Genomic DNA, 12,081 nt, shown 5'->3' on the forward strand with positions numbered 1-12,081 from the left:
CTTAATTGCTTGACTCGCTCGATCTCCTCTGTAGGATTTGGATAAGTTCCTATCTTCTTCTTGGATCCTGGCCATTGTGGCTCATGACGATCTTCCTTGTTGGTTTCTTTCTTAGTGGTTGTTTTGATCTCCATGGTTTCACCTGAATCAGAATCCTCTTCAGCGTCGTTCATATATACGGGGTTGTCACCAGTCCCTATGTTGGTCTTTGAACTTGGGTCTGACTTCGCTGCTTTTTGCGATCTCTTCCTTCGTGTTTTCTTCTTCTTTTGAGATTGGACAATTGATGCCGTGTCTCTTTCTTCAAGAATATATATATATATATATATATATATATATATATATATATATATATATATATATATATATATATATATATATATATATATATATATATATATATATATATATATATATATGTTGGAGCATCGATCGTGTGAGTACGTTTATTGGTACCACATGTGTACTTTGTGATGGCTCCTTGGTAACCTCAATCAAGTTTAATGGCATGATCTTCGGCGCATTTGGATTATTCAGACATTGGCCAGTTAAATGATCTATGCCACATCAATTACACATGAGTATTGGCATTGTAGACGTGCTCGCTTGATTGGTTTGCATTAGTGTGGCGTTCTTTTGTAGCCTAATACGACACTCGACCACACGATGTGGACCTCCACACTCATAGAAGAGGTGGTCTCTTGGTAGTGTAATTGGTATTTTGGCCTCTTGCAGCAAGAGCAGCTACTTGATAGACATGTTTGACTTGTCCCCAATAGTCCTCCATGTAGTATTGTGGACTTTCTTCAAGCGCATCAATCCCATAGGCAATATTAGGGTCTATATATTCCTCACAGCCTTCCACACAAGCAATATATGACTCACAATTCACTTGATTCACATAAGCGATTCTTGGATTTGGTGGTTGCGGTCCTAGCATTGGAGGTGGTAAGGATGTTGTTTGAACAACATTTTGGGCCCTAGGGGCCATGTGTTGTGACGTTTTTTCAAGAGGTAGGACCGGAACCAATGCAGGCACTCGAGATGTGTCTATCCATGCTAAGGTTAGGCTATTGGCCATCACGCACTTAAGTACTATGAAATCCTTAGCTTGATGACCATACCTCCCACAGGCATTGCAATTCCCATTGAATTTTACTCTAAAAGTAGGGCATTCACTGGTACTATGCAGATCATATCATACTGAGCACCATTGTTGCTCCCTTCTTGGATACATATATTTGTTTTGCAGAGCACGATTGTCTCTACGAATCTCTTGAATGGCCTTGGTGAGATTTTCTAAAGTCATCTCAAATATCTTTGGCTCCTTAGCAATAGGCTTTAGGGTCATTGGTTGATGCCCTAATACTTGCAAGCTAGTAGATTTAGGCTCAACAAACACTCTTTCTCCTTGAATCATTAAATTATCCTCCAATGACTGCTTCCCAAGTGGTGATACCTCTAATGACTAGGCCATTGTAGATATCCTCATTTCGTAATCCCCTAATGAATCTATCAAGCAATTGATTAATTTGAAGCGCTCATTTGGATTACAATGAGAATTAAAATGCTTCAAGCGACTAATAAAGTCTCTCACCGACTCTCCTTCCTCTCGTTGGGCTTTCTGGAGATGAGAGGCTACACCCCAAAGCACTCCCTCTTGTATGTATTCTTTCAAGAACAGTCTCCTAAGAGTAGGGTAAATCGTTTTTTCTTCCATCTTAGAGTTCTATACCAATCCCTAGCCTTCCCACTTAAGGTTAGACTTAAAGTATTACTCTTATGGAGGTCATTGTGTTCTCCTTGAGAATTGCATATTTGTTCAAACACTTCGATATGCTTTCTCACATCCCCGTCTCTACTAAATTTTTGTGTGAGCTTGGCTATTTGTACTGCCTTACTTCTAGGCTCTCTATTAGGCGTGTTGCACATATTCTCAGCAATAGATCGATCGATGGTTTAGCATCATCCAATCGGAGAGTCAAAACCGAGGGATTAACATTCCTTCAATGGGCCTTATGAGATTCTTGGATACGGGAAAGGCCAAAAACCCAACACTATCACAAATGGAAACTCCTTCAGTGAGTCCAATGGACCCTTCATATATTGTGTTGCCTGGAGTTTTGGTACAGTCTGAACCCACAAGTAGTAGTTTTACTTTTCCAAATCTAGCTCATCTGTCTCTCAGAGACACTACAGCTATGATACCTACTTCGGTGATGAGTACAAAAAGTACACCTTGGACCTCGTTTGTTAGCATTGCACCGCTACCTAGTAGCACAGTGCCCCCAACAATACCTACAGGTTTGCATCAAGCCTATGTACCTGTCACACCTCATTCCCATGTAGCTCCCATACCCCCAATTATGCTGAGGGCTTACACTCCACCATGGCATTATCCGAGCTCTTATTCAAGTGGGGCCGTACCATTTAGCAATAACATGTTGTATACGGCACCGGCTATGCCTAGGGCCACACCTATGAACTTTGAACCACCATGTGGTACACCACCACATGAGGTATGGGACCCGAGGGCCGCGCGTATGCCAAGGCCAAGGCCAACTCCCATCCCACATGTAGTTCCAGGAGTGCCTGCACCTGTAGCCACTATACCTGCTTATTTAGGAGATTTTGGCAGATGCATGTGCCTTTGGCACCCTACAAGCACCGACGAATATCCTCAAAGGTTAACCGCTTGATTTTTTAGGTGTTTTGCACCCCGTTTTCACTCGTTTTTTGATGTTTTTAAATGTCTTTTTATGATTGGTTTTTGGATTAGAGCGTGTGATAGCTCAAAACGAGCGTATCGCTCAGGGGGTTGTGGTGTGATTTACAGCACAACGTTCGGTTACTTGAAGCTTCGATGGTCCTCAAAAGGGTCGATTTTTACTTAGGCATGAGGCTAAAATAAGTAAGTCCAAAGGGTGGCTGAGGCCTGAGCCTGGGCTTGGGCTTGGGGAATGTTCCCGATCCTGGTCCTTCCTTTTAAATAAATAAATACTTTTCTGTTTGGGATAAGGTCGCCGCGGCCGCGCCCCGCGCGCACACACACACACCTAACCTACCTATTTGCAACTAACAGAGCTATTGTTATACACTGTTTAACACAATACTACAACAACTAATCAACTAACAGATCTACTTATTGCACCTTACAGATTTAACATTATAGATCTAATACCTTAAATCTAACAGCTTATGGACAGAAAACAATACATTACAACACCTTATTAACAGAAAACAGTATATTGCAGCAAAAACAAAGTTTACAAATCCTTCTCAACAGCCACACACCTTCTTTCTCTACCTTTCCTACATCTCAAATTGCACCACAAAGCAGCATAGAGTGCTATTTGAGCTTAGTGCAGACGTTTCCCCGGCAACAGTGCCAAAAATGTGCACATCTGTCGCACGTGTCAAAGCAAGGGATTTGCCGTACACTGTGTGCGAGCCACAAATGGCTGCAAGTACACAACCAGATTAATCTAGCAAGCCCAAGAGAGCAAGGGTGTGTCACTCACCGCCCTACGCTTGCCTTCGTGGAGGATTCCTCACTACTCTCTCTCTCTCTCTCTCTCTCTCTCTCTCTCTCACACACACACACACACACACACACACACACACACACACACACACACACACACACACACACACACACACACACACACACATACACAAGGAGATGAAGAAGAATATGGAGATGGAACAAGAGCACTCTTCAATTGCACAAATGAGAGAATGAGTGCTTTTTAGGTTTAGGTGACTTTAAAATGAGCTCGCCCATTCACACTTGGACGCGCATGCTTAGCCAACTCAGTTAGAGTGCGCTTCTCATCGGCGATCACTCTTACCCTTTTCCTATTGGATGGACAATCCCAACCAATGACTACTAGAAGTGGACACCAGTGATTAATAAGGTTGAAGTACCAGAAGACGACAAAGTGTCCATAATATTAAGTGCACTTCCACCTTCTTATGACCACTTAGTCACAATTCTTGAAAAAAGAACTGGCTCCACCTTTCCAAGATGTCATCAACTCAATCCAAGCAGAAGAAAGAAAGAAAAAAGATTCATTAACATCATCAGGAGGGGCTTTTGTCACATCATCCTCAAGGGGAAGATATTCACAATTGACATCATCAAGTGGAAGAAAGTATTATGGATTTGGAAGAATGGGACACATAGAAAAAGACTGATACACAAAAAAACCTTGCAAAAAATGTGGTAAGAAGGGACACCCTCCTTCTCGATGCTACTCAAATGGAGGGAGTAGCAGTGGAGAAAGCAGCAGAAGGCAGAAGCAATAGCAGAAGCTACGAAGGAAAGAGACCTAAAAAAAGATCAACTCACATGGTAGAGGACAAAGAAGAAGACGAAGGCGAGAACAATGTTGTCTTCTATGAAGACATATTTTGAAGATGCAGCCTCTCTACTTAAAGGGAGGAATTTTATTTTCCTGTGTGGATTTTACCATCCTGTGTGGATACCAACTTATCATCCCGTGTGGATATTGCATCTTCAATATTTTGTCTTAGTCCAAATCCCAAGGGGCCCGGATTGTACAATGTGGGTTTTGTCCTAAAGTCTGAGTGAAGGAAAGAAGAATGGGAATTATCCCACATGTAAAGGAGTCAATCTATAGAGCTACTTTTAAAGCTCATTTCATGAATGAATAAACATAAATATAATTTGCATTACATCTCCCTTGTTTATGGTGATCTTGTGATGGCTTAACAAATACTCAAGACCGTGTTTACGAGTCCAAGTTAATTGATTTTGGAACTTAATTCTCTTGAGTGATAATCTAGCCAACATACGCTAACTTGTGTACACGATGTTTATCTTTCATTTACCCTAGCTAGCACAATCTAATTCCCATCACTGCATTGAGTGCGATTTATGCTACATTTGTCTTGTATTCGGTCCCGACAAAAGAAAGATTTGAGCAGATCGCAATGTATATTACTATAAAGGGTTTTTAAGCAACTAAAAATTGTTTTTTGGAAATGCAAAAATTTGAAATAAAAATAAGGAAAATTCGAGCTACTGTTAGGTAGCCTGCCATCCATTGGTCGTGCAACATTCTCTCTTTAGCACTAAAAGGACCAAATTTGACTCCAAAATTTTACTAATGCTACATCCATGCAAGTAAAACTACATCCATACAAGTAAATCATAGGATTACTCATTAGTAATCAAGTTGTTTTGCTATTATAATCCCAATTCTCTAACATAACAGATACACATAAAAACATATGCACGTGCATGGACACATCAAATACATCTCTAGTGCGATGGAAGAGCTACTTGCTTTAGATATGCAAGATCAAGGGACTAGCTGAGATGAAGTGCTACATAAATGAAGCAACAAAGAAAAGAGATGTAATCCTTAGACAAGTGGATCCAAGTTTCAATGTCATTAAATCTAATATCTAACCAACCCAAATGATTTTCTCATATTAAACTGATCATTTAATGTGGGATAATAAACAGGAACAAGGGTTAGAATATAGACATGTGCTTACAGATCTATCTCAACAAGGGGCATATGGTAAAGGGGTCCAAATGAGAGATGGTCTGTCAAAGATCAAGGTTAACTAATGGAGCTTAAAAGACCTTAGGGTTAGCTTCATTAAAGACCTCCAATGGTTAGTGTTAAAAGTCCTTTGACCTTAGGCAACAAGCTAGGACTGAGCTTGAGGTTGAGCTTGAGGTGGGAACCCGACCTAAGCTTGAGGTGCTTGTCATGCTTGATGATTACGGTGCGTGCTTGATGACTAAGGTGCTTGTCGTGCTTGTTGATGACTATGGTGCGTGCTTGATGACTAAGGTGCTTTGAGGTGCTTGACATGCTTGATGAACAAGATACTTGAGGTTCTTGTCATACTTAATGAGGAAGGTGCTTGAGAAGCTTCCCATGCATGGGGGGTAAGGTGCTTGAGTCAAAAAGAGACCCTACAAACTTAATGAGGAAGGTGCTTGAGAAGCTTCCCATGCATGGGGAGGTAAGGTGCTTGAGTCAAAAAGAGACCCTACAAACTTAATGAGGAAGGTGCTTGAGAAGCTTCATATGGATGAAAGTCCCAAAGCTAGGGGAATATTTGACTTAACCTTCCACTCACCCAAAGGGCACTCCTTTTCTCAAAGGGCACATGGGACACATGTCAGACTCTCCCTATGCTTAACCACATGGTGTGCTTGAATGCTATTGGTTGGGCTAAAGAGGGGTCCAATGAGCTTGAAACATGTGTAAAAGCTACAACTCGCCCCAAGCAAGCAAGGGGGGTACTGGGGGGATATACACCACACACACACACACACACTCATTTTGTGGATTCATACTCACTTGGTGAAAGTTGAGGAACTCCACCTCCTTCTCCAAGCTTGTGAGAAGTGAGAGCCTACACCAGCACTCTTGGATATGGAATGCAAATCCAACCACTGGCCATGCTTCAATGCTTAAGCTTTCCATCTTCCACATCTTCATTACTATGCTATTATGTATGCTAGCAAGAAGAGTGATGATAAGTGAGAAAATATTTCTTTCTCCTATGGAATGTTTCTTCTTCCTCTTCCCTATCCTCATTCCCCGCTAGCTCTCTCCACCTTCGAAGGTGTTTGAGGCCTTGGGACTGAGGCTTGGAATAGTTAATGCTTTCTACAAAGTTTATGTTATGCTTGTGATGCATGAAGCTTTCCATCTTCATTGCATCACCTAAGTCACAAGGAACACAAAGATTTTATTGTACCAAGTCTCTCTTAATGGGAGAAACTATAATACAAATGGCTGTTGGAGGGGGGACCGGCTCCATATGAATCCGGTTCTCAACTATTGTCATGTTCTCTAAACTCTCTCTCTTGCAAAAGTATTGTTCATGCCAAGTTAACTAAGTATCATGTTTATGTTGCTACCATCAATTAAGTTCACCCGCTATGCTCACAAAGTAATCTCACAAAAGTGCTTCACCGAGTTTCCTAATTCCGCTACTCTCAAAGTTCATAGGCCATTTCCATTACATTCTGCAAGAGCAAGGGAATGGGATAGATGGAGACCTGCATAAATGAAGTAGCAAAAAGAAGGGATGCAATTCTATAACTCGTACATGTGGCTAGGATAAGCATGGGTTTCAACACTAGTATTGCATCCATATCAACATCGAAAATAATTTTTCTTAAAATTTGGCATTTCTCCAGTATTTCCTTAGCATATATTGATGCCCACCATGGGCAACAATAATGTGGCATCATTATTCAAGTGGGCTCTCTTAGTATTAGAGAACTTAAACTATATAACAAATTGAAGGTTGGGATCTAGAGTTATGAGAAGAAGAACTAGAGACCTTTTAACATTGTAGAAACAAATCAAAGAGGCTTTAAAGCATTATAATCATTTAATGCTTTAGCTACCCAGCTAGCTATGCTCTTCCTAGGGAAGCATCTCCCACCAGTGCACACATAGCCATGTTTGTAGTGTAAAATTCCCAATTGAGGATGAATATCCTCATGGAATTTTATTGGACCTTGAATATGAAGGTCAAAATCGAGTCCTCATTAATTTTATAAATAGCTTAGTTATTTGCTTGAATGACTAGCATAAAAAATAAACGTAAAAAAATTGGTCCAAGCTTGCATGTCTACCATAAGAAATAAAGGTCTAAATATTGGTCTTTTTGTTTAATAGTGTATCCAGTCCTCTTCCATCAAGAGGGACATGGCAATGGCATAGAGAAGTGGTAAAAATCATTACCAACAACAATTATTACTTGCAACACACATGTATTCTTTGGACTTGTCTTGACATATGCAGGAAACTTTCAAGGCACTATATGCATGTCCCTCACTGAGCTTTTGGAAAAGAAGGATATGGAACTGATCACTTTGATTTACAAATAAAGGTAGAGTTTCAACCGTGCGGATAACTGATTCGCCTAGGTAAGGCGGGGAAATCATATTTATAAAAGACAACCAACTTTTTGATTTTAAAAAAAAGTTCAAGCCATATGAGCCTGCTCACACTCACACTCGAGAGAGGCCCATATGATGACAAGCTCAACAAGAGACATTGATACTCTTGTGTACTCACAACTCCTTGTTGTGAATCCACAAAAAAGGGGGTGCCACATGGAAAAATGCGGAGGAGAAGGAAAGGTGGTTTTGTAAAGTAGTGGATATACAAGAGGTGGTTTTGTAAAAAGTGGTTTTTTAAAAATTTTATTATAGGAAAGGTGGTTTTGTAAAGTAGTGGATATGTACAAGAGGTGGTTTTGTAGAAAGTGGTTTTTTTTTTTTGGGGGGGGGGGGGGGGGCGTTGGTATGTAGGGCTTAGAAAGTGGGGTTAATTTTTGTCATGGGGAAAGCGACAAGCATGGCAATATTGCTATTGCTGAGGTGAAAGTGAAGAATAATGAGACGTGAACGCACTAACATCTAGTGTAGTGTGTGTGGGGTGGGCGGTTCCAGAAAAGGGCAGTGGGCAAAATTGTTCGGTGGGCTTGCCTTTGAGCAACAAGCCACACTTTCATTCATCATATGCTGCTTTGGTGGGGCGCGAAAGCAAAGCTTTTGCTTTCTACTTCATTGTTCATTAATCCCACATACAAACACACAAACCCACAGACACAATCTGTTGCTTGCAGTAGCCAGCCTACCTCTCTCTCTCTCTCTCTCTCTCTCTCATGGCCCTGGTAATTGCAGACGACCAATGGCGGCCAGCCCTGGCTCCCATTAGAACCACTGCACCTCCTTCTTCCCACCAATATTCATCTGAGCCTGCATTCAGCCATGGTAGCACTGAGAACACCACAGCGCTTGCCTCTTCCAATTCCTCATCGAGCCTCTCCTCCCACCAACCTCGCTTCCCATACTCATTCAGCAGGCCACCATCTGATTCACCCTGTTGCACACCTCCTTCCAACAAATCCTCTTATGCACACCTCCTTCCAAATTGTTTCTCTTGCGTGCAACCTCCCAAAACATCCACATCTCCTCGCCGCCGGCGCCACATCGCCCCATGCATGCACAGAAAGCGATTATACAATTTGCGGTCTCTGACCTTCCTTTTTCCAGCTGCTGGCAGAATGCACTCTTTCTACTCATCAACACCCACTGCCAAATCACAGCTTTCTGGCACATTTCCTCGCACACCTTCTGGAAAGTATGAACAATATATGTCCCCTCGCACTCCCTCGGCGACCGCTCTAACTTCACAGTTGTCCAGTAAGTTTTCTCATTTTTCATCACCAAGAACACCCGCCTCAAGCAAAGTTCAGCACTTTTCTGGTGCAATTCCCTCCCCGCGAACACCATATGGCCCTTCTGTGGTGACATCGCCAGCATCGGCACGCCGCAAAAAGCCAACCTTCACTCTAGCCATGCCGCCTGGTATGATGGACAAGAAGAAAGCATTTGAGCAGATCAGCGATGAGCCTACCTCACCACATGTTACATGCGTCGGCAGAGTCAGGCGACAAACCCAATGCAAGAAACTCGTTCCCTCTGACGCGATTGATCCACGTAGTCACAGGTGCCAAGCCACAAAAGCACAACAGAAAAGCACGAGCTGCATATTGAGCAGCAACCATCAACCAGATTCACCACTGCCAAACAGAAACTATTCGACAAATGGAAGCAATGTGCAAAGCCAGAAGTCCACAGAGTGCTCTATTACCAAGCAGCCAACCATGGTTGCCGAAGCGTGCACACAAAGGTTTGGCAAGCAAAAACTGGTTAATCTTCATAAGATCCAGCCTCATGGGCATGAAACCAGCCATGCGTACAACAATGTCCTCTTCGAGCCTGATAGGGTTCAGGGCCAGGACGGCACAATATCTATACAGGTTGAATTGCCTGATGATGACGACGATGGTGATGGTGATGGCGATGGTGGCGGTGGCGGTAGACCTGCAGAAGCTTATCCCCAACACTGCCTTCTGCTGATGAGAGGCACCGGAAGCAGACGACGATTATCAGAAGCTCATAGGGCATCGCCGCTGAGGTTACGGGCAGATGACAATCTGACCCTTTAATCTTACCCTTTGAGTTATTACCGCTGATTCATGTAGGATTTGAACCTGGGCCGCTAATACATGGGCCCTTTTTCACAACAGGATGTATACAACCTCTGAGTTTAGCGAGGAGATTTTCTCTTGTTGCAAATAATATTTTGAAATGCAGCTCCAAATTGAACGTCCGTCTCGACTCTCCACACCTCACTCCCAGATAACATGAGTAATTTCAGCTACTCCAAACTTCACCTAGGTTCAATATAATCCCCCCTACACATTGTAGATTAGCGGAGAGAAAACCTACAATTGTAGGCAAACATCGTAAAAACCTGCACTCTTCATCTACTTCCTTCTAGATATTGACGGTTTTAGTATAGTGGTCCAATTGTAATTCTCACTAGCCTTATTATTGAAAACACTAGTACGGCCAGCCGCCTTTGGCGGCCTCTTTCTCTCCCCCCCCCTCTCTCCCTCTTTCAAGTGCAAAGGGGCTTTTTTTAGTTTTGGACTTTAGCTTTCAGGTCGCAAATTGCGACATGTGTAAAGGGCTCCCCCTTCCGCCATATTATGTTAGTAGATGTTACATGTACCCTTCTAAGTACCCTTAAGAGCATTATCCCAAGCTCATACATGGGACAAAAGAATGATGATATGAAAAAAACTCCTCTTGCATATCTCCTTCTCCTCAGCTATGTGAACTTCAAGAGAAACTTAAGTAAGAAGAGCTTCTAGTTGCTAAGATCGATACACATTTAATCTGGTAAGGTTAATCCTTCCACTCAGCACATGTTTAATCTTTTAAAAAGAAGGATGGCTATGGATAAGGTGCTTGTGTTAAAAATTTCAAAAAGAACAATTTTGATAGATTCTAAAGAGAATCTTATTTACCATTAGGGTCAAAAACGACTCAAAAAGGGCTGTGTAAGGAATTGGTTAAATTACTAATTAGCAAAGCCGTTTGTGGTCAAAACGGCTCCAAATTTGTCCGTTTTGGTCATTTAAAGCATATCTACGCAATCTAAAGCCTATCTTGATACATATCTCTAAATATTCAAAAAGATATCGTTTTCTTCACATTCTTTTGTGGCTCACCTCGAAATTTGTTTTCATTTACTTCACTTGGCGGCAAATACTTGTTTCCACTTTTGAATCTCTCTTTTTTCTCTCACCTTTCGCGAGCTTTATCTCTTCTTCTCCGAGGCACCTTGTTCTGCTGCTACGTTATTTCCATTATACTTTATGCTCCTTCATTACTTACAATGACTAATACATCTTCCATTAGTGATAACCGCAAGTTTCACTTGAACATTAAGCTAAGCCAGGAATATGCTACTACGCGGAGTGTCTATCAAAGATCAGTTACAACTGCAAATGAAGCACAACAACTTCGTAACGAGCGAAAGAAACACATTGATATATGGACAGATGGAAGCTTGTATCCACCGGATCCTAGCACTGGAAGGTATCCATCTTTTCACACACCTCATGATTTGATGAGATTTGTTGGTGATGGGGTTGATGGCTTACTGGGATATAGTTCTAGATTATTTCATTTACACATTGATCATACACATTACATTCAATATCTCAAAACTGTTTTGTCTTCTAATGCAACAAGAATTTTAGAACTTGAAAACCAAAAGAGCATCTTTAAAACAAGAAAATCACCGACTTCGGACTTTAAAAGAAACTCCAATAGGATTAAAAGCACGAGTAAAACAAATGAGAGATGTAGTAAACTTAACAGAAGGTTCCCGACAAAGAAAAAAAAGATTAAAGATTACTGGAGAACATGTAACTAGTCTTTTAGGATTTGATATGTCCAATGGTCAAGAAAGTGAGATTTTTGAATGAAGTAATGAACAAAAGTGATATTCTTAAACTTTTGAAACTTCCTAAAAATCAAACTCAGAAAAAATTGGTATTTCAAAGTTTACTGAAAGATATGGGTTTGTTGGTCCAACCTTCTCAAATGCAAGAAGTTTGTGACACAGTGGGGGTGAGTAGAAGGGGTTACAGGGCCATCTCTAAAACCTGGTTTCAGGTTTTAAAGTATTACAAGATTAAAGCTTTTGG

General features: G+C 41.5%; 1 protein-coding gene across 1 annotated transcript; it reads left to right on the forward strand.

The window, feature by feature from the left end:
• The first annotated feature begins 8,532 nt into the window (after positions 1–8,532).
• On the forward strand, positions 8,533–10,744 carry LOC147443686 (uncharacterized). Its single transcript, XM_086526493.1, has one exon. It carries the CDS (start codon positions 8,677–8,679, stop codon positions 10,024–10,026), a length of 1,350 nt encoding a protein of 449 aa, XP_086382619.1. The 5' UTR covers positions 8,533–8,676; the 3' UTR covers positions 10,027–10,744.
• The last annotated feature ends 1,337 nt before the right edge of the window (positions 10,745–12,081 follow it).

Source organism: Adiantum capillus-veneris, chromosome 13 (genome assembly GCF_014529385.1).
Source record: "Adiantum capillus-veneris isolate H3 chromosome 13, ASM1452938v2, whole genome shotgun sequence".
NCBI lineage: Eukaryota > Viridiplantae > Streptophyta > Polypodiopsida > Polypodiales > Pteridaceae > Adiantum > Adiantum capillus-veneris.

Bases quoted from the DNA above. Each gene is read 5' to 3' on its own strand.
- LOC147443686 (XM_086526493.1), top strand. From the start codon at position 8,677: ATGGCCCTGGTAATTGCAGACGACCAATGGCGGCCAGCCCTGGCTCCC.